Here is a 21942-nt window from a genome sequence, read left to right on the forward strand (position 1 = left end):
ATTAGAGAGGAAAGATATTCATATTTTAAACAAGGTTTCTTGGCCGACACTCTCCTTATCAATGGGAACTACGACCTTTCGAAGATCAATGTTAATTTAATCTAGATATTATAATAAACAAAGTTTTCTGTCATCATAAAGACAGAAATATAAGCTGCATGTTAATACTTTGGCATAACTATAACTGAAGTGAAAGTGAAGATATATGCCTTTTTATAGTTACTTGATGACTAGCTCAGGGAGTGTGAAGGCTTGCACACTAGCCCATCAATTGAGTAATTAATTTGCATATATTCAAAGTAACGTTAAAGGTCTGTATATCAGAATAAAGACAGATATAGACGATAATGTGACTACAATATCCCCAGAGCAAGTGGAAAATATACTCAAGGAACTAAGAACAAAGCAATTGTCCCATATGGAGTTTCACCATGGGTTCTGAGAGAATGTGCATCTGAGCTCAGCATTCCATTTCCCCAGATTTTTCAGGCATCCCTGTATACAGGAGTCATAGCAGATGAGTGAAAAAAAGGTTAACATAGTTCCAATCTACAAAAGTGGCAGCAGGGAAGACCCCCTCAATTACAGACCTATATCATTGACAAGTGTAATTGTCAAAATATTTGAAAAAATAATCAAAACTAAATGGGTAGAACACCTGGAGACAAACGATATAATATCATATCATCAGTATGGTTTTCGATCTGGAAGATCCTGTGTAACAAATTTATTCAGTTTCTATGATCGAGCCTCAGAGATTTTACAGGAAAGAGATGGTTGGGTTGACTGCATCTATCTGGACCCCAAAAAATGCTTTTGACAGAGTTCCACATAAGAGGTTGTTCTGGAAACTGGGTATATTGGAGGGGTGACAGGTAAGCTTCTAACATGGATGAAAAATTTTCTGATAGATAAATGAGGGCAGTAATCAGAGGCAATGTATCAGACAGGAGAAATGTCACAAGTGGAGTACCACAGGGTTCAGTTATTGCACCGGTAATGTTCATTGTCTACAAAAATGATCTGATAGATGGAATACAAAATTATATGAACATGTTTGCTGATGATGCTAAGATAATAAGAAGGATAAGAAACTTAGATGATTGCAATGTCCTTCAAGAAGACCTGGACAAAATAAGCATATGGAGCACTACTTGGCAAATGGAATTTAATGTGCATAAATGCCATGTTATGGAATGTAGAATAGGAGAAATAGACCCCACACAACCTATGAATTATGTGGAAAATCTTTAAAAGACTTCTGATAAAGAAAGACATCTAGGGGTGGTTTTAGATAGAAAACTATCACCTGAGGACCACATAAAGAACGTTGTGCGAGGAGCCTATGCTATGCTTTCTAACTTCAAATTGCTTTTAAATACATGGATAGCAAAATCCTAAAGAAATTGTTCACGACTTTTGTTAGGTCAAATCTAGAATATGCAGAGGTTGTATGGTGCCCATATCTTAAGAAACACACCAACAAACTGGAAAAGATGCAAAGACATGCCACTAAGTGGCTCCCAGAACTGAAGGACAAATGCTATGAGGAGAGGTTAGAGGCGTTAAATATGCCAAAATTAGGAGATAGAAGAAAAAGAGGCGATATGATCACTGTGCAAAATAGTAACAGGACTCAATAAAATTGATAGGGAAGAATTCCTGAGACCTAGAATTTCAAGAACAAGAGGACACAGACTCAAGCTAAGGAAACAAAGGTGCTGCAAAAACATTAGAAAATTTTCTTTTGCAAACAGAGTGATAGATGGTTGGAACAAGCTAAGTGAGGTGGTGGTGGAGGCCAAAACCGTCAGTAGTTTCAAAGTGTTATATAACAAAGAGTGCTGGGAAAACGGGACACCATGAGCATAGCTCTCGTCCTGTAACTACACTTAAGTAATTACACACACATAACTTTGTGTGTGTGTGTGTGTGTGTGTGTGTGTGTGTGTGTGTGTGTGTGTGTGTGTGTGAGAACTTTGTAACACAACATCAGCATGGGTTCAGGGATGACAAATCATGCCTTCACAATTGAATTCTACAACCAGGCAACAAAAATCAGGCAAGATAGAGAGGGGCTGGGCAAATTGCATATTTTTGGATTGCCAAAAAGCCTTTGACACAGTACCACATAAGAGACTAGTGCACAAGCTGAAGATGCAGGTGGGAGTGAAAGGGAAGCTACTCCACTGGATAGGGGTGTACCTAAACAACAGAAGACAGCAAGTCACTGTGAGGGGTGAGGTCTCTGAGTGGCGAGGCATCACCAGTGGAGTCCCACAGGATCAGTCCTTGGACCTATACTGTTTCTGATATATGTAAATGATCTTCCAGAGGAAATAGACTCATTCCTCCTAATGTTTGCTGATGATGCAAAAATTATGAGAAGGATTAAGAGAAGATAGTATAAGGATACAAGATGACCTAGACAAACTGAAGGAATGGTCCAACAAATGGCTGCTAAAGTTCAATCCAAGTAAATGTAAGGGGATGAAACTAGGCAGAGGATATAGGAGGCCAGACACTGGATACCGAATGGGAGAGGAAGTCTTCATGAAACGGAGAGAGAGAAAGATCTAGGAGTTGATATCACACCAAACCTGTCTCCTGAAGCCCACATCAAAAGAATAACATCTGTGGTGTATGCGAGGCTGACTAACATCAGAACTGCCTTCAGAAACCTGTGTAAGGAATCCTTCAGAACCTTGTATACCACATATGTGAGGCCAATCCTGGAGTATGCGGCCCCAGCATGGAGCCCACATCTTGTCAAGCACAAGACAAAGCTAGAAAAAGTTCAGAGGTATGCTACTAGGCTGGTTCCAGAACTAAGAGGCATGAGTTATGAGGAAAGGCTGCATGAAGGGCACTTAACGTTGCTGAAAGACAGAAGAGCTCGGGGAGACATGATCACCACATACAAAATTCTCAGGTGAATAGACTAGGGTAGACAAAGATGGACTATTTAACATGAGTGGTACATGTACAAGAAAACACAGGTGGAAACTAAGTACTGTACCCAAATGAGCCACAGAGACGTTAGAAAGAACTTTTACAGTGTCAGAGTAGTTAGTAAGTGGAATGCACTAGGAAGTGATGTGGTGGAGGCTGACTCCATACACAGTTTCAAATGTAGATATGACAGAGCTCGAGAAGCTCAGGAATCTCTACACCAGTAGATTGACAGTTGAGAGGTGGGTCCAAAGAGCCATAGCTCAACCCCCACAAGCACAACTAGGTGAATACAACTAAGTGAATACACCCACGCTCAAGTAATTGCACCCATTTTACATACCTTAAGACATTACCTTCTATAGTTATTCTCTCTGCTCGTACTTTCTGGTTGGCACTTTGCGCACTTGCGGGATGTCTCTGCCTGACAAACGGCCACTGTGGACTTAGATTATTGTACATGTCAGCTTCTGAGTCCCCAGCTGGGGTTACTCCAAATAGTTTCTTGAAGAGAACAAAAAGGTTCGGGTGAACACAGCTCAGCATTAGACTGGCTGCGTCTGGGCTGTCACACCCCCGCCCTCTCTCACCGGTATCCAGCTCTCCTAATTTTCAGATCTGAAAAGTTGAGAGAGAGAAATAATGCACTTTAAATGCTTACGTAAAAACACTTAAATTATAAACAGAAAACCAACATAGAATATAATGAAATACCATTTTCTGGGCGAGCCCCAGAGGCTCCCCAGAGCTTACCGGGCTGATATGTATGTACAGTAGAACCTTGAGTGATGAGCGACTCCAGTTACGAGCATTTCGAGTAACAAAGGAGCCACTCGCAGAAAATGTCTCGATTGACGGGCTTTCGCTCGATTGACGAGCAAACCAATGGTGCTTCCTAGCGTTCCCGCTGGTTCTCGGATGCCTCCAATGACAGTGTTGTTGTTTTGCAAGACGAGTGTCTCATATGACAAGCGTTTTCCATATACAGTGGTACCTCGGAATGCGAGTGTCCCTGTATGCGAGTTTTTCGGAAGACGAGCAGGATTTACTCCAAAAATATGTCTCGGAAGGCGAGGGTTACCTCGGGACGCGAGTTTGTTGATACGTGTACAGGCCGACTGGTGCGTGGTGGCATGGCGATCGCGCCTCAGTTTACCAGTGTCTCGTGTCCAGTGACTATCCCACCTGAATTCTTCACAAGGATTTACAGTTTTTTATCGGTTTTTTGGCCATTTGAGCATAAAAGTTGTCATTATATATCTTGCCATGGGTCTCAAGAAAGCCATTGGTAAGGTTCAACCTAAGAAAATAGCTGTGAGTAGAGGCAGTAGAGGATGTCCCTTCTTGATTAAGAAAATGTGTGAAGTATGGGAAGAACTGCAAAGTTTTGTTGAAAAAACTCACCCAGATAAAGCTGTAGCAGGCCGTTGCATTGACCTTTTAAATGATAATGTGATGTCTTACTACAGACAAGTGTTAAAATGTAGGGAAAAACAAGTGTCTTTAGACAAATTCTTAGTAAGACAAGCAAGTCCTAGTGGTATGCAGGCAAAATGTGCCAGTGTGTGCATACCAGTGAAGTCCTCACTGCCTGATGTGATAATGGAAGGGGACTCCCCTTCCAAACAGTAACTCCTCTCTTCCTCCTACCTCCTCACCATCTTCCATACGCCTACAGCATTCAACAGCAAGGTAAGTAATAACTTGAACATAGTTTTGTAGGTTTATTTAGATGAATTAGGTATAAAAATTTAGTTTGATGTGGGGTTTTTGGGGTATTCAGGAACAGATTAATTCATTTCCCTTTATTTCTTATGGGGAAATTAGCTTCGGAATGCGAGTTTTCGGAATACGAGGCGTCTCCAGGAACCAATTAAACTCTTAAACTGAGGTATGCCTGTAATGAGCTCGGTGCCGGAACGGATTAAATTCGTTAATCGAGGTTCCACTGTACAGTATATATTCCACTGTACTTCGACATCATGCTCCTGGCGGTGCGGGCGAGCGTGCGGCCACACTGAAATGTGTATACTCGTTTCAGTTTTCTCACCTTAATTCTCGTGCTACGTCGTTCGTTTTGGTATCATTGTGTTCGGAATAGAATTCCCTACAGGAGAATATGCATATAAGGTCCAAAAGCCTGGCATGACTCCCCACAGCAAAGCCTAAAGTCGGCAAAAGTTACCCAGTGAGCGCACAAAATCAGTAAAATGTGTATACTGTACTTGTTTCAGTTTTCTCACCTTAATTCTCGTGCTACATCGTTTGTTTTGGTATCATTGTGTTCGGAATAGAATTCCCTACAGGAGAATATGCATATAAGGTCCAAAAGCCTGGCATGACTCCCCACAGCAAAGCCTAAAGTCGGCAAAAGTTACCCAGTGAACGCACAAAATCAGTAAAATGTGTATACTGTACTTGTTTCAGTTTTCTCACCTTAATTCTCGTGCTACGTCGTTTGTTTTGGTATCATTGTGTTCGGAATAGAATTCCCTACAGGAGTATATGCATATAATGTCCAAAAGCCTGGCGTGATTCCCCACAGCAAAGGCTAAAGTCGGCCAACCGTTACTCGTGAACGAGCACCAATTAGCACACCGCAACCTAATGTGTATACTCGTTCAGTTTGACAACACCAATTTTCGTGTTACGTTTTTCATTTTGGTATCAAATTGTTCGCAATATAAAGGCACACATTTTAAAACTAGTCCCATAATAATAGCACAATAAATGGAATTTTAACAAATATTTTAAAATTTGGACCACAAAAGTATTTATAATCATTCAAGTGTTCTGACCTCGATTGTCAGACTACATCATCATTATTGCATCAAATTGTGCACAATCTGAATGCGCTCATTTTGAAACCACTCGCAGATTGATCAGATAAAATTTAAATTTTTAACATATATTTTAAAATGATGGACGCAAGCACGAGTCCATCGCTCGGACTCAAGACAAAAATTATGGACTCATTACGAGTCCACAGGGTGCGATAGTGTTAGATTGTGGCATCAGTCGATGGAGTTCTTGCTTACCAGGGATCACGACTGATGCAGCTGGACCAGGGGAAAAGAGGTACAGGTAAGCCCACCTTGACCAGTCTTGCCGAAATGCATCTAGCGCGATGGCCTCGCAGCCAGGGAAGTTTACCACATACACAGGAAGATGCCGGGGCCACGTCGATGCAAAGAAGTCCACGTCCGGGAGTCTGTACATCCGGCAGAGCCAACTGAAGGAGTCAGCATCAACCATCCATTCCAGGGACAGGAGAATGAACCGATATAGGCCGTTCGCCAGGACATTGGACACTCCCCGGACATGAACTGCACGGAGAGCCAAACCTCGAGAATCCTGCAACTAACTCACTCAAAGAGACCTGCCCCAAAAAGCCAAAGACCGAAGAGAACTGCAGCAGTTCAGTTAATAAACCACCGGAGAACAGTCTGAATAGAGCCTGATCGTCAAACCCTGAGTGACCCGAACCCTCTGAAGCGCCAGCCAAGCCAGCACAAACTCCAGCACCGTGCTGTAAACCCTATGGAAGGACTGAGCCCACTGCCCCTGACTGGCCTGGTGAGCACTGGTCACAAAGCCCCACCTAAGAGATGAGGCATCCATGAGCACATCAAGCAAGGGCTCGGGTAGGCGCTAAGGCACTGAACCCTGAAAAACCCGAAGAGGAAGCCGGCAAAGCAGCAACCGATGCAAAGCCCCTGGGGGCCGAACCCAGTGATCGCAAGAGCAGCGGAAGGCAAATCTCTGAAGGAACCAGAACAGTCGCCGAAGCCACATCCGACCTGGTGAGTAAACAAGCACGGCAAAATTTAAACTCTCGCACAGCTGCTTCGAGCAACTGCCGAGTGACCCCGGGAGCCCTCTAGAAACAGGCGAAGAAAATAAAAAGAAATGCAAGACCAAGGCCAAATGCCCACGGGCACGGGGAGGGAAAGGTGAGGGAACCTACACATGAAGCTGCACAACACCAACATCCCGAGGAAGCACAGGGGATGAACAAGCACACTTTCAGGAGCTCAAACTCGCCCCCAGGTAAATCTGTACCACAGTAGAAGTCTCTTGCCAATCAAGTGTGCATGTCTGACAAAACCCATTGCCACATTTCCAATGAAAAGAAAGGCAGTCTGCTAACCAGGAAGACTCCAGTATCTCGTAACGCACCCAAAAGGGGAATGTTGAACCTAACTCAAAAGAAGACAGATCCATCACTAAGGCATAATCAGAGTCTCGCAGGAGGTAAGCAGCGATGGCATACCGAACCTCCCTAGGCAGGATTCAAGAAGCCGAAAACCTAAGGAAGGAAAGAACCAAAGAACTCAAAGGAACCCGGAACGAAATCCGGGGAGGAGCCGAACCCAAATCATATTTGTACAGAGAAGTAGGGTACGAAAACCCCTCCCCCTGCAACAAGCCCCACTGACGAGGGTGCCAACACCCAACTGGGGTCAAATGGAGCACAAGCCCCCCCCCCAAAAACAATACCCCTCCCCAGCCCCGGGATCCTCCATGCCAGGACCTAGGCCATCCTCCACACTTTCTGCCCCTAAAGAAAAAGGCAGAGTTCAGGGAAAAGGTTGAGAAGAAGGGGGTCCGCTGGTAAGACCTGGAAGCATCGGCAGGAGGAGCAGGCTCGAATGTCTCTCTCCATCACTGACACGAATGGGGCAGTCCCGGAAACCGCCAAAGTCTCACTATTATCTAAGCCCGGCCCCAACCCCGATTTTCTCAGACGTTTGGGAGCCAGGAGCAATGGGGGGTGGGTGGAGGGGGGGGGGGGAACAGGATGAACAACACAAACTGGGGAAGGACATGGGAACACAGATGAAACCAAAGTTGAAGTGACTAACCCCCAAGTCCAGGGTGCCTATAACCCAAGCAGGGCAGCCTTGGGGCATCAGGGTGAGCTACTAACCTAGCACACTGCAGTAACCGATATCTAGCATGCAATGCCGAAGCTGCCTGTACCTGAACATCAACATCAGAAAATTGGATAATCTGGAGCACAAGCAAGGAGCAAGACTCTGGGTCAAAGGTGTCACTGACCCCACAGGCAGCATGAGAAGGCAAAACTGATGAATGTCACCCTGAGATAAGGGGACAGAGCAACCTTCAAACTTGCACTCGGCGAGGTGGAATCCAGAGGATGCATTCATAGGTCCAAAGAGCCCAATGGGGTTTTCCAGGGACCCTTAGGCTGACTGCTAAGGGAAGCCCGGGCAAGGAATTGCTAACCGGTTGGCCCAAACTACCAAGAGAACTGCTAAAAATCTTGAATCCCTGCAACATGTACAAGTATGTTGGCTTAGCAGAGGGCCACCAATACAACAGAAGGGTGGATAAACCAAGGGGGCAAACTCCCCACCAGGCAAAAGAAACAAAAAGAAAAAGAAAACCCCAGGAAAGCACAATGTCCCCAGAAAAAACAGAACTCGCCGCTGTGTATAATGGGAGACAAGCTGCGCAATACCTTGGGCCCCTACCAGCAATGCTACCACCTCCTACCCAAGGCCAAACAGTGGCAACAAAAACCCCAGCTGGCCTCAAGGGTGGCCAATTGCCGAGCAGCAAAAGACCCCTACGGAAGCGGTTCCCAAACACCCTGTGGAAGAAACACCTAGATGCAAGGGGCAGTACTTATAGGGCGCTTAGGGAAGGTGGCCCTAAGCACATGCAGCCCCATTACTGATGAATTATTCCTGGCCTGCACCACACACACAGCAGAATACACCACAGGTCACAGAACTGCAAGAGTCAGAGGCCAGAGTCGACAACCGCCACAGTCCACTTCAGCCGAGGGACTGAATGCTGTACAGTAGTAGCCAGCAAGGGAGGGGGGGGGTCTGGGGGTCCCCCCTTCCCTTCCCAGTGGAGTGGGGGTCACTAATGCATTCGGCACAATGGTGTTAGTGATGTTTGCTTGTTTTAGTTTAGGAGTTTTGCCTCCCTGTTCAGTTTTAGGTAGGAATTTTTACCATGTGGGGTTTGTTTTGTTAGGCCTACCTTTCTGGGTGCCAAACCCCGGTCGATGGCAGACATGGAATGCTTCCAAATACATGGGGGTTTCCATAAGCCATTGCTCTTCATGCCTCTCTGAGCGAGTCAGGTTCTGGCTTGTGGACCCCGGTAGGCAAGAACTCCATTGACTGATGCCACGGTCTAATACAGGTACATACATATCAGCCCGGCACGCTCCAGGAGCCGTAGGGGCTACGCACAGAAAAATATTTCATTACATTGATATTTTCTATACATTGTCAATATATTATAGTTTTTGCTATTTTTAATTCCTTGTTAATTTTTACTTCATGTCACTACTTAAAATTTGAATTCTTCAACCAAAACGTAAACTAGGATTTTAATTTACCTGATATCTCACCCTCTTCTCATTGTCCTGAATACTGTATCAGAATTACTTATTTACCAGCAGAATCTAACCCTCTTCTAATTAACATTCATCCCTGACAGTTAAAATGCTCACTGTGGCTCCCAAACTACCACTGTAGCTCTAGAACTACAACTAGGTGCCCACTGTGGCTCCTGAACTACCACTGTAGCTCTAGAACTACTACTAGGTGCCCACTGTGGCTCCTGAACTACTATTGAATGGCCATTATTGCTCATGACCTATACTATAGTTCCTAAACTACTGTACCAGCAAGTTCTCAGTATGGCTCCTGAACTACTAGTTCACTACAACTTCTGAACTACTAGTTCACTACAACTCCTGAACTACCTGTGTGTGTTTAGTGTGGGTTCTGAATAACTAGCAAGTGGCTAATGTGGCTCATGAACTACCTGTGTGTGTTCCTACAGTGCCTTCTGCACTACCCATAAAATGAGGTCCAAAGGATTAACTGATAAATTGTGGCAATGGATATTCAATTTCCTAAAAAATGTCATGCAAAGACCAACAGTAAACTAAACAAAATAAAGTCCTGGAACAGCAAAACGTTCTATACCTCAAAGTAGGCGTTCCTCATTCTCATATCAGACATGAACAAAAAATCTGAATCACAGCTTCATGTCATCCTTTGCAGATGATACCACATTCAAAATTAAAATTACCTCGGCAGATGACACTAAAAACTACAAACACATCAATAAAGTCTTTCACTGGACGACAGAAATTAACATGATTTTCAACTGTGATAAATTACAAAAATTGTACTCAGATATAGAAAAATATTATAAATGTAAATGGAAAATAGGATACAAGACGCAATCCTTGAAGAAGATAACATGTAAAGGATCAGTGAATAATGCTATCAAGTAAGTAATTATCAAAAGAAGGCACCAAGCTGGGAAGCTATGTAGTACAGTACCATCAAATGTGCGGAATAATCATAGGGTGCTAAATATTACTAAGGATGCCAATATGAGAACAGAAATGCATAAGGTGAGTGATATCAAAGGTATCTGATTCACCAAGGATTCTATCGAGGGACAAGTGACCGCGAGGGACGGTTGGGAAGCAAGACACATGAGCGTCCTGGAAGTCAGGACATTCAACAAGGATATGTACGACCATAAGAGGGACAATGCAGTTTGGACAATAAGGAGCAGGGTGGCGCTCCATTAAGTGCCTGCGAGTTAAGCATGTATGGCCAATACACTAACTCGCCAGAGCCACTTCCCACCGCCGGTTATGGTGATAGGAGGAAGGCCATGGGGACACACTACTGTACTCTTAAGAGCACACAATTTATCAGTAACAAAAGACCAACAACCCTGCCAATGGGCAAGGATGGAGGAACGAGTAACTGGGGGAAAGGTCGGAATTAGGAATACCTTTATGGGAGATGGGACAAGTGCAGATAGCTTTCTTAGTAGCAACGTTCCGCACGCTCATTTAAAGACACACAAATATGGCTGGGAACCCAGCAAAACTTCAATGTCTTAAATCTGCTGGAGATAAGAAACAGACAATGTTTAATCTCGACTACCACTGGATGGACTGGATTAAAGGACTCCAGAGCCATGAGGGCACTGTGAGAGTCAACTACAACAACAAAGAAGGATTGACAGTAAGAAAGCAGGAGACGAAGAGCATACAGAATAGCATAAAGTTCTGCTGTGAAGATGCTAAGTTCTCTGTAGGCAGGCGACACATACAGGTGTGGTCAGGAAAAATAACAGAGTAGCCTACACAGTCTGCAGACTTAGACCCATCGGTGTAGATGGGAATGGAGTGGGAGTGTAAAGAAAAGTGTTCAAGGAAAAGTCGTTTCAGAACTGTAGGAGGGGGTAAAAACTTCAGTCACATGGGTCAAGGTTTTACAAAATTTAAGAAGGGGGGGATGGACCCTCCATGGGGGCAAGGATTGAACAACGCAAGGAGAAATATTGGAAACATTAACCGAAAGAGAATTTTGTAGGCGAGACAACCGGACAGAAAGAGGGAGGTGGTGAAGGGGAAACAGGGACCACAGGAGGGGGGAAAAGTCAAAGCATAACAAAGGCGAGAGTGAGGGTGTTGTAAGGACAATGCAAGGTAGCAAAGACGGTAGGGATCACGGCGGTCCTAGCGAGACAGGACGCCGGTTTCAACATACAGACTTAGAGTAGGAGTTGAACGTAAGGCACCAGAGCTGAGGCGTAACCTAGCATGGTGTAGAGCATCAAGACAGCGAAGAGCAGAAAGAGAAGCAGACGAGTAAGCAGGGCAACCATAATTGAGTTAAGACAGGATGACAAGGAATGTAAAGAGAGGAGCGTGTGCCTATCTGCTCCCCAAGAAGTATGGGACAAAGCCTTAAGGAGGTTAAGGGCCTTAGAGCATTCAACTCGGAGGTAAGATATATGGGATGACCAAGACAAACGAGTGTTAAAGATTAAGCTAAAGCTTAGCAGAATCTTTGTACATAAGGGGGATGACCATAAAGTGACAAAGAGGAACGGAGAACGACCTGTTTCCGAGTAAGAGTCATAGCACAAATCTTAGTTGCAGAGAACTTGAAGCCATGATTGGTGGCTCAGGATTAAATGGCATCAATCGCAAGTTGAAGCCATCGTTGAAGGAAAGGCAGGTCATCAACCCGACAGCAAAGGGTAAGATCATCGACATAGAGTGCTGAGAAGATGCCAGAGGGATGGGAGGAAAGAAGACCATTGATGGCAACAAGGAAAAAGAGTAGTGCTCAGAACACTACCTTGGGGTACACCTTCGTATTGCTGAAAAGAGGCAGAGAGAGCAGTTTCAAGCCTCACTCTAAAGGAATGACTAGAGAGAAAGCTTTGTAGGAAGAGGGGGAGATTACCAAGAAGGCCAAAAGAACGGAATTGGGACAGAAGGTGGTATCTCCAGGTGGTGTCATAAGCTTTTTCCAGGTCAAAAAGGACAGCGACAATGGAGGTCTTTGCAGCAAAAGCAGTACTAATATAGACCTCCAAGTTTACCAAGACATCAGTTTTGCTGCAGCACTTGCAAAAGCCAAACTGAGAAGGGGAGAGGTGGTGAGTGTGTTCCAAGAACCACATCAGACGAACATTGACCATACGCTCAAAGAGTTTGCAAACGCACTCGTGAGGGCAATAGGGCGGAAGTCTTTAGGGGATGTCCCTAGAGACCCTGGTTTCCGAATAGAAAGAACCACCGCCTGAAGCCAGTCCTCAGGGACTGACGTCGTCTCCCAGATATGATTATACAGATTTAGTAAATACTGAGACACGCATGGAGGGAGATGGCGAAGCATCTCATAATGAATGTCATCCAAGCCCACTGCCATAGAACCACAGAGGGTTAGGGCAGACTGAAATTCGGGGAGAGAGAGAGAAGTGATTGTTATAGGGAAGCTGGAGATGAGTGTGAAAGTCTAGGGAAGATGATTCAAGAACAGGCTTACTGATTCAGAAAAGACTGAGGAAGATGAGAAACGGAGCTAACAGTCGAAAACCTAGTTCAGTCGTGACCACCACTGAATCCTCCACAATACTGTACTGTAGTACCACGGAGGTGAAGGACTGGCGAGACATCTGGAACAAACTTACCCGCTATCTTGCGGATTTTCAACCAGATCCGGGGCAAAGGAGTATCGGACATAATCGTGGAGACATAATATTTCTAACTCTCACATTAAGCCGTACGGATGGTCCTACGGGACTGCACTTGCCTTCCGAAAGAAAATAAAAGAAGCAGCCGCCTGCCGGTGTCAGTGTTTCTTCCAGGCTGTCCGCTGAGCAGTCTGCATTCCACCAGGGAACGCACTTCCACATGCCATGGGATGTAGAGCGAGGAATAGAGCGGAAAGCAGTGTCAAATATGGTGTCATGAAAAAGGAGGGCTCGAGGGAGAGGTAGAGTGGAGAGGTCGGAGAGAATAGCATGTAGGGTGAATAGGTTTCAGTCAGCCTTGGCAAACTGCCACCTAGGGAAGGAAAGAGGACGACAGGAGAAAAAGGTGACAAGGATGGGGAAATGGTCACTTATGGAGGTCACCATGAACCCGCCACGTGAAATCTAAGTAAAGAAATGATGAGCAGAAAGAAAAATCAAGACAGGAGAGAGTATGTGTGCACATGAGTCCACATGAGTGGATTCACCAGAATTTAAAAGAGATAGGGAAGGAGAGAGAGGACAAACGGTTCAAGAAGGTGGCCCCCGGGTGTTTGTCAGAGCATCACTCCAGAGGGTATGCCAACAGTTGAAATCACCCAACAGGAGCACAGGCTCTGGTAAGGAGTCTAATAGGTGCCTAAGATCAGGAAGAGAAAGTGGGACATTTGGGGGGAGAGAAATGGAACAGACCATATACCATTTACTCTCAAAGATACAGACTGCAGAACACTGGAGAGGCGACTGAAAAAGTAGGGGGGATGAAGGGAATATCAGTACGAATCAAGAGAGCAGTAGAGTTACGGGCCCCGGTGAAAGCTGGGGGGGAGGGATGAGAAAGGAGAGAGCAGTAGAGTTACGGGCCCCGGTGAAAGCTGGGGGGAAAGGATGAGAAAGGAGAGAGCAGTAGAGTTACGGGCCCCGGTGAAAGCTGGGGGGGAGGGATGAGAAAGGAGAGAGCAGTAGAGTTACGGGCCCCGGTGAAAGCTGGGGGGGAGGGATGAGAAAGGAGAGAGCAGTAGAGTTACGGGCCCCGGTGAAAGCTGGGGGGGAGGGATGAGAAAGGAGAGAGCAGTAGAGTTACGGGCCCCGGTGAAAGCTGGGGGGGAGGGATGAGAAAGGAGAGAGCAGTAGAGTTACGGGCCCCGGTGAAAGCTGGGGGGAGGGATGAGAAAGGAGAGAGCAGTAGAGTTACGGGCCCCGGTGAAAGCTGGGGGGGAGGGATGAGAAAGGAGAGAGCAGTAGAGTTACGGGCCCCGGTGAAAGCTGGGGGGGAGGGATGAGAAAGGAGAGAGCAGTAGAGTTACGGGCCCCGGTGAAAGCTGGGGGGGAGGGATGAGAAAGGAGAGAGCAGTAGAGTTACGGGCCCCGGTGAAAGCTGGGGGGGAGGGATGAGAAAGGAGAGAGCAGTAGAGTTACGGGCCCCGGTGAAAGCTGGGGGGGAGGGATGAGAAAGGAGAGAGCAGTAGAGTTACGGGCCCCGGTGAAAGCTGGGGGGGAGGGATGAGAAAGGAGAGAGCAGTAGAGTTACGGGCCCCGGTGAAAGCTGGGGGGGAGGGATGAGAAAGGAGAGAGCAGTAGAGTTACGGGCCCCGGTGAAAGCTGGGGGGGAGGGATGAGAAAGGAGAGAGCAGTAGAGTTACGGGCCCCGGTGAAAGCTGGGGGGGAGGGATGAGAAAGGAGAGAGCAGTAGAGTTACGGGCCCCGGTGAAAGCTGGGGGGGAGGGATGAGAAAGGAGAGAGCAGTAGAGTTACGGGCCCCGGTGAAAGCTGGGGGGGAGGGATGAGAAAGGAGAGAGCAGTAGAGTTACGGGCCCCGGTGAAAGCTGGGGGGGAGGGATGAGAAAGGAGAGAGCAGTAGAGTTACGGGCCCCGGTGAAAGCTGGGGGGGAGGGATGAGAAAGGAGAGAGCAGTAGAGTTACGGGCCCCGGTGAAAGCTGGGGGGGAGGGATGAGAAAGGAGAGAGCAGTAGAGTTACGGGCCCCGGTGAAAGCTGGGGGGGAGGGATGAGAAAGGAGAGAGCAGTAGAGTTACGGGCCCCGGTGAAAGCTGGGGGGGAGGGATGAGAAAGGAGAGAGCAGTAGAGTTACGGGCCCCGGTGAAAGCTGGGGGGGAGGGATGAGAAAGGAGAGAGCAGTAGAGTTACGGGCCCCGGTGAAAGCTGGGGGGGAGGGATGAGAAAGGAGAGAGCAGTAGAGTTACGGGCCCCGGTGAAAGCTGGGGGGGAGGGATGAGAAAGGAGAGAGCAGTAGAGTTACGGGCCCCGGTGAAAGCTGGGGGGGAGGGATGAGAAAGGAGAGAGCAGTAGAGTTACGGGCCCCGGTGAAAGCTGGGGGGGAGGGATGAGAAAGGAAAACCACGAAAGTGACCAGGAAGAACATCAAGCATCGGCTCCTGGAGACATACACAAACCAGTGAAAACTGTGTTATCAGTAGTTGGAGTTCATGGAAGTTGGCACAAAATCCATGAATATTCCATTGAAGAATAGACATTGTCAAAAGGAGAGAGAACAGTAACAGAGAACGATGAAGAAACAAAGGCAACGAAGAACACAGCATACTAAAGAGGATCAGGACCATGATCAGTAAAATCAGGGTTAGGGGACATGGGTAAATCGAGCAAGAATGATGGAGTTAAGGAAGCGGGAGGACGGACCAGAGGCAGGCGGACAGGGTCCGGAGAGGAGAAAGGCAATGGAGAGGGGCGGGCAAGGGAAGCAGAGGAAGGAAGGGTGGGGGGCAGAAACAGGGAAGCACACCTCAGCAAAGGCAGCAACTGAGAGAATCAAGGGCTAAAGAAACTTCGAAAGCCGGGACCGGGGGCTCGACCACCGAAATGGGAGGGGACGCAGTGACAGAGTTGGAGTCAGAGGGTGGGGGAAGAAAGCGATGCCTTCTTACCAGCCGGGGAGGAAGGAGAGGAGCCAGGTTTATGTTTCTGACTTACAGTTGTGAGACAGAGAGGAGGGACGGGAGAGGAGAGATAGAACACAACACACGAGAATACGATATGTTAGCGAAAGAGGAGAGACAGCGGACTTGGCGTCTCGCCTCAGGAAAAGACAAAAGATCGCGGTGCTTCAAATTAAGGATGGCTTCCTCAAATTTGTAGTCTATACAAGCCCAGGAGAAGGTAGGGTGAACATCACTGCAATTGAGGCAGTGGGCCTGGGGAGAAGAGCACTCCGACTTAGAGTGACCCAAGTTCCCAAACATGGGGCATAGACACACTTCACGTGTACATTTGAGGGCACCATACCTTGAGGTGTTTTCAGGGCTTAGCATCCCTGCACTCCTCGTTGCCTAAATTTCCAGCACTTATTGCAAAGTCTAGGAGAGGGAATGTACTCCTGAACAGAGCATTGGGCACCAGCAAGAATTATAGAAGGCGGAAAGGTCCTACTATGAAAAGCAATCTTCACAACGTGAAGAGGCTGATGATGATGACCACGGGGGAGGGGGTCTAGTGAACTCATCAACCTAGAGGACAGAATGGCCTTGGGCTTCAAGGATATGCTTAATATCCTCGTGGCAGTCTTTCAGGTCCCTAACACCAGTCGCAACATGGTGCGGGAGGATAACAGTGACAATACGTATTGGCATTTATCCGGGCATTTTTGGAGACCCCGAACAAGGGTCTCCCCAATGCTGGACAATATGGCAAAGCGGGCAGCTGCATCCTGAGGAGCAGCAGCAATGACACATGTACCAAAACAAGTGGGGTTAAAAGTAACAGAAGCATCCACCGAATCAGTGAGGTGTTTATGAAAAAAGAAATCATCAATACGCGTAGAGTCCAGATGGTTGAGATCAAAGTATTTAGTCCATGTAGCAGGACCAAACAAAATGTTGAATGTATTAGCACTGGAAGGGATCTTGCAAGGCCATCAGTGGTGGAGTCGGTGCCTAGCACCCCCAGTGAGAGTTGCAGTTGAGTAAGAGTAACAAGGTGAGTAAAAGGTGCAGTTGCCACAATGAGAAAAGTAGCTGCTCCAGTGATGAGGTGGTCACCACTGGGGGCTTGGGGCTCAACCCTACCACAGAGGTGGGAAGGCAGTGGAGGGGAGTAGTCGGGAGGGTCAAAGGAGTAGCTTGGTCTGGGCACACTTTAGTGGGGGCTACATAGCCCGGCCTTCCAACACAGTCCAACTCGAGGGCTTGGTCGCCCACCCCACGAGCCTGGGAAGTTATAAGAGGATCATTTAGCAGTATAGGAACAAGGAGGTAGTAATTTCATCCACGAATGAGCCCCCATACCCACCATGGAGCCACAATTAGAGGATAGGACACCTAACAAGAGATAGGCTGGGCCCCCTAGGGGTGCATCATGAGTATGCGCCCCACAATTGGCACCTTAAGTACTATCAGTCTGTCGAGATCGGGTTTAGCAACAAAGGTGAGGATTGACAATAAAAGCGTTCCCTCGCTCGCAAAATTGGGTACCACAGTTCTAAGGGTGAGTGTATGTGCTTCCCCAAACACCCGGGAGTCAAAACAGAAGATAGCCGAAAGAATAATCAAGACTGACAAAAGGTCGGCAGGAAAGACAATGAGAAAGGAGAAGGGAGGGGGGGGGGGGAATGAAACATAACGAAGAGAAAAAAGTGACCAGCAGAATTAGTGAAGATGGCAGCAGGAGAATAAGACTTCAAAAGTACAGAGGACTGTCCCATGAGCATCACATCTCGGCAGCCATCTACCAAGCCCCCTCACGATGACAAAGGGCTGGAAAGGGAGGGGGGGGGGGGATAATGCTGTCAAACGACCTACCATTTAGTGAGCATAATAAAGCAAAAGGACAGGATGGATTACGAGAACATTCAGATCAAAGGATTCCACCGCAATGCTTCTACTTATATATTCTAAATTATCAGCAAGTGCCCATTATGACTCCTGAACTACCAGTGAGTTCCTGCCTGCATCTAGTGTGGCCCCTAAACTACAGACATGACTGCCTGCTAGTGGCCATTCTGGCTCCTGAACTACCCTATGTGAATGCCCAGTGTGGCTACTAAACTACATGTTAAGTAGCCTATTTGTGCCTGCAGAATTGAGCATCAGCTCTTGGATCCCACCTTTCTAGCTGTTGGTTGTTTAAAGCAATGACTCCTGTCCTATATCCCGTTCATATTTAGTTTTAAAATTCTGTATATAATTTGCTTACACAACCTACTTCTTTAGTTCATTCCATTTTCCCACTACTCTCATGCCGAAACAAGACTTTCTAGTAACATCTCTATGACTCATCTAAGTTTCCAGCTTCCACCCGTGTTGGTATTCAGTGTGAACATTCGTCTATTTCCACTCTGTCATTCCACCAAAGTATTTTATATGTTTCTATCATACATCCCCTCTCCCTCCTTTTTATTAGTGTTATCAAGTTCAGCTCCTTTAGTCACTCTGCATACCCCATCCCTCGCAACTCTGAGACGAACCTCATTGCAAACTTCTGAACCTTTACCAGTTTCCTTATATCCTTCTTCAGGTGGGGCTCCATGATGGGGCAGCATTCTCTAAGACATGTATGTGCCCAATATCGCTCCTTAACTACCAGCATAGAGTACCTTTCTACTAGAGTGCCCACTGTGGCTCCTGAACTACCAGCATGAGTGCCTGCCTACTAGAGTGCCCACTGTGGCTCCTGAACTACCAGCATGAGTGCCTGCCTACTAGAGTGCCCACTGTGGCTCTTGAACTACCAGCATGAGTGCCTGCCTACTAGTGCCTACTGTGTCTCCTGAACTACCAGCATGAGTGCCTGCCTACTAGAGTGCCTACTGTCTCTCCTGAACTACCAGCATGAGTGACTGCCTACTAGAGTGCCCACTGTGGCTCCTGAACTACCAGCATGAGTGCCTGCCTACTAGAGTGCCCACTGTGGCTCTTGAACTACCAGCATGAGTGCCTGCCTACTAGAGTGCCCACTGTGGTTCCTGAACTACCAGCATGAGTGCCTGCCTACTAGAGTGCCCACTGTGGTTCCTGAACTACCAGCATGAGTGCCTGCCTACTAGATGCCCACTGTGGCTCCTGAACCACCAGCATGAGTGCCTGCCTAGAGTGCCCACTGTGGCTCCTGAACTACCAGCATGAGTGCCTGCCTACCAGAGTGCCCACTGTGGTTCCTGAACTACCAGCATGAGTGCCTGCCTACTAGAGTGCCTACTGTTGCTCCTGAACTACCAGCATGAGTGCCTACTGTGGTTCCTGAACTACCAGCATGAGTGCCTGCCTACTAGATGCCCACAGTGGCTCCTGAACTACCAGCATGAGTGCCTGCCTACTAGATGCCCACAGTGGTTCCTGAACTACCAGCATCAGTGCCCACTGTGGTTCCTGAACTACCAGCATGAGTGCCTGCCTACTAGATGCCCACTGTGGTTCCTGAAGTACCAGCATGAGTGCCTGCCTACTAGAGTGCCCACTGTGGTTCCTGAACTACCAGCATGAGTGCCCACTGTGGTTCCTGAACTACCAGCATGAGTGCCCACTGTGGTTCCTGAACTACCAGCATGAGTGCCCACTGTGGTTCCTGAACTACCAGCATGAGTGCCTGCCTACTAGATGCCCACTGTGGTTCCTGAACTACCAGCATGAGTGCCCACTGTGGTTCCTGAACTACCAGCATGAGTGCCTGCCTACTAGAGTGCCTACTGTGGTTCCTGAACTACCAGCATGAGTGCCTGCCTATTAGATGCCCACTGTGGTTCCTGAACTACCAGCATGAGTGCCTGCCTACTAGAGTGCCTACTGTGGTTCCTGAACTACCAGCATGAGTGCCAGCCTACTAGATGCCCACTGTGGTTCCTGAACTACCAGCATGAGTGCCTGCCTACTAGAGTGCCTACTGTGGTTCCTGAACTACCAGCATGAGTGCCTGCCTACCAAAGTGCCCACTGTGGTTCCTGAACTACCAGCATGAGTGCCTGCCTACTAGAGTGCCTAATGTGGCTCCTGAATTACCAGCATGAGTGCCTGCCTAGAGTGCCCACTGTGGTTCCTGAACTACCAGCATGAGTGCCTACTGTGGCTCTTGAACTACCAGCATGAGTGCCTGCCTAGAGTGCCCACTGTGGTTTCTGAAACACCAGCATGAGTGCCTGCCTACTAGAGTGCCCACTGTGGCTCCTGAACTACCAGCATGAGTGCCTGCCTACTAGAGTGCCTACTGTGGTTCCTGAACTACCAGCATGAGTGCCTGCCTAGAGTGCCCACTGTGGCTCCTGAACTACCAGCATGAGTGCCTACTGTGGCTCCTGAACTACCAGCATGAGTGCCTGCCTACTAGAGTGCCTACTGTGGTTCCTGAACTACCAGCATGAGTGCCTGCCTATTAGATGCCCACTGTGGTTCCTGAACTACCAGCATGAGTGCCTGCCTACTAGAGTGCCTACTGTGGTTCCTGAACTACCAGCATGAGTGCCAGCCTACTAGATGCCCACTGTGGTTCCTGAACTACCAGCATGAGTGCCTGCCTACTAGAGTGCCTACTGTGGTTCCTGAACTACCAGCATGAGTGCCTGCCTAGAGTGCCCACTGTGGCTCCTGAACTACCAGCATGAGTGCCTGCCTACTAGAGTGCCCACTGTGGTTCCTGAACTACCAGCATGAGTGCCTGCCTACTAGATGCCCACAGTGGTTCCTGAACTACCAGCATGAGTGCCTGCCTACTAGAGTGCCCACTGTGGCTCCTGAACTACCAGCATGAGTGCCTGCCTACCAGAGTGCCCACTGTGGTTCCTGAACTAGCAGCATGAGTGCCTACTGTGGTTCCTGAACTACCAGCATGAGTGCCTGCCTACCAGAGTGCCCACTGTGGTTCTTGAACTACCAGCATGAGTGCCTACTGTGGCTCCTGAACTGCCAGCACGAGTGCCTACTGTGGTTCCTGAACTACAGCATGAGTGCCTGCCTACTAGAGTGCCCACTGTGGTTCCTGAACTACCAGCATGAGTGCCTACTGTGGTTCCTGAACTACAGCATGAGTGCCTGCCTACTAGAGTGCCCACTGTGGTTCCTGAACTACCAGCATGAGTGCCTACTGTGGTTCCTGAACTACCAGCATGAGTGCCTACTGTGGTTCCTGAACTACCAACATGAGTGTCTGCCTACTAGAGTGCCCACTCTGGCTCCTGAACTACCAGCATGAGTGCCTACTGTAGTTCCTGAACTACCAGCATGAGTGCCTGCCTACTAGAGTGCCCGCTGTGGCTCCTGAACTACCAGCATGAGTGCCTGCTTACTAGAGTGCCTACTGCATCTTCTGAACTACCAGCATGAGTGCCTGCCTACCAGAGTGCCCACTGTGGTTCATGAATTACCAGCATGAGTGCCTGCCTACTAGAGTGCCCACTGTGGTTCCTGAACTACCAGCATGAGTGCCTGCCTACTACAGTGCCCACTGTGGTTCCTGATCTACCAGCATGAGTGCCCACTGTGGCTCCTGAACTACCAGCATGAATGCCTGCCTACTAGAGTGCCCACTCTGGCTCCTGAACTACCAGCATGAGTGTCTGCCTACTAGAGTGCCCACTGTGGTTCCTGAACTACCAGCATGAGTGCCTACTGTGGTTCCTGAACTACAGCATGAGTGCCTGCCTACTAGAGTGCCCACTGTGGTTCCTGAACTACCAGCATGAGTGCCTACTGTGGTTCCTGAACTACCAGCATGAGTGCCTGCCTACTAGAGTGCCTACTGTGGTTCCTGAACTACCAGCATGAGTGCCTACTGTGGTTCCTGAACTACAGCATGAGTGCCTGCCTACTAGAGTGCCCACTGTGGTTCCTGAACTACCAGCATGAGTGCCTACTGTGGTTCCTGAACTACCAGCATGAGTGCCTGCCTACTAGAGTGCCTACTGTGGTTCCTGAACTACCAGCATGAGTGCCTGCCTACTAGAGTGCCCACTGTGGTTCCTGAT

The 21942-nt window shown here is 47.9% G+C and overlaps 1 protein-coding gene across 8 annotated transcripts in view; it reads right to left on the bottom strand.

Moving 5' to 3' along the window:
* Window positions 1-21942, bottom strand: part of LOC123746609 (SPRY domain-containing protein 3) — a 49272-nt gene that overhangs the window by 26724 nt on the left and 606 nt on the right. For 2 of the 8 annotated variants that reach the window (XM_045728262.2, XM_045728257.2), the window contains exon 2: window positions 3296-3570. In XM_045728262.2, the coding sequence (XP_045584218.1) occupies window positions 3296-3498 (203 nt within the window). In that variant the 5' untranslated portion in view covers window positions 3499-3570. Of the gene's footprint in view, window positions 1-3295; window positions 3571-3705; window positions 4613-9334; window positions 10086-13079; window positions 13854-18482; window positions 18819-21942 lie in introns of those variants that run through there. The other 6 variants (XM_045728258.2, XM_069318395.1, XM_045728261.2 and 3 more) reach the window with 6 other exon arrangements.

Source organism: Procambarus clarkii, chromosome 90, assembly GCF_040958095.1.
Source record: "Procambarus clarkii isolate CNS0578487 chromosome 90, FALCON_Pclarkii_2.0, whole genome shotgun sequence".
In the NCBI taxonomy this organism is placed as follows: Eukaryota; Metazoa; Arthropoda; class Malacostraca; order Decapoda; family Cambaridae; genus Procambarus; species Procambarus clarkii.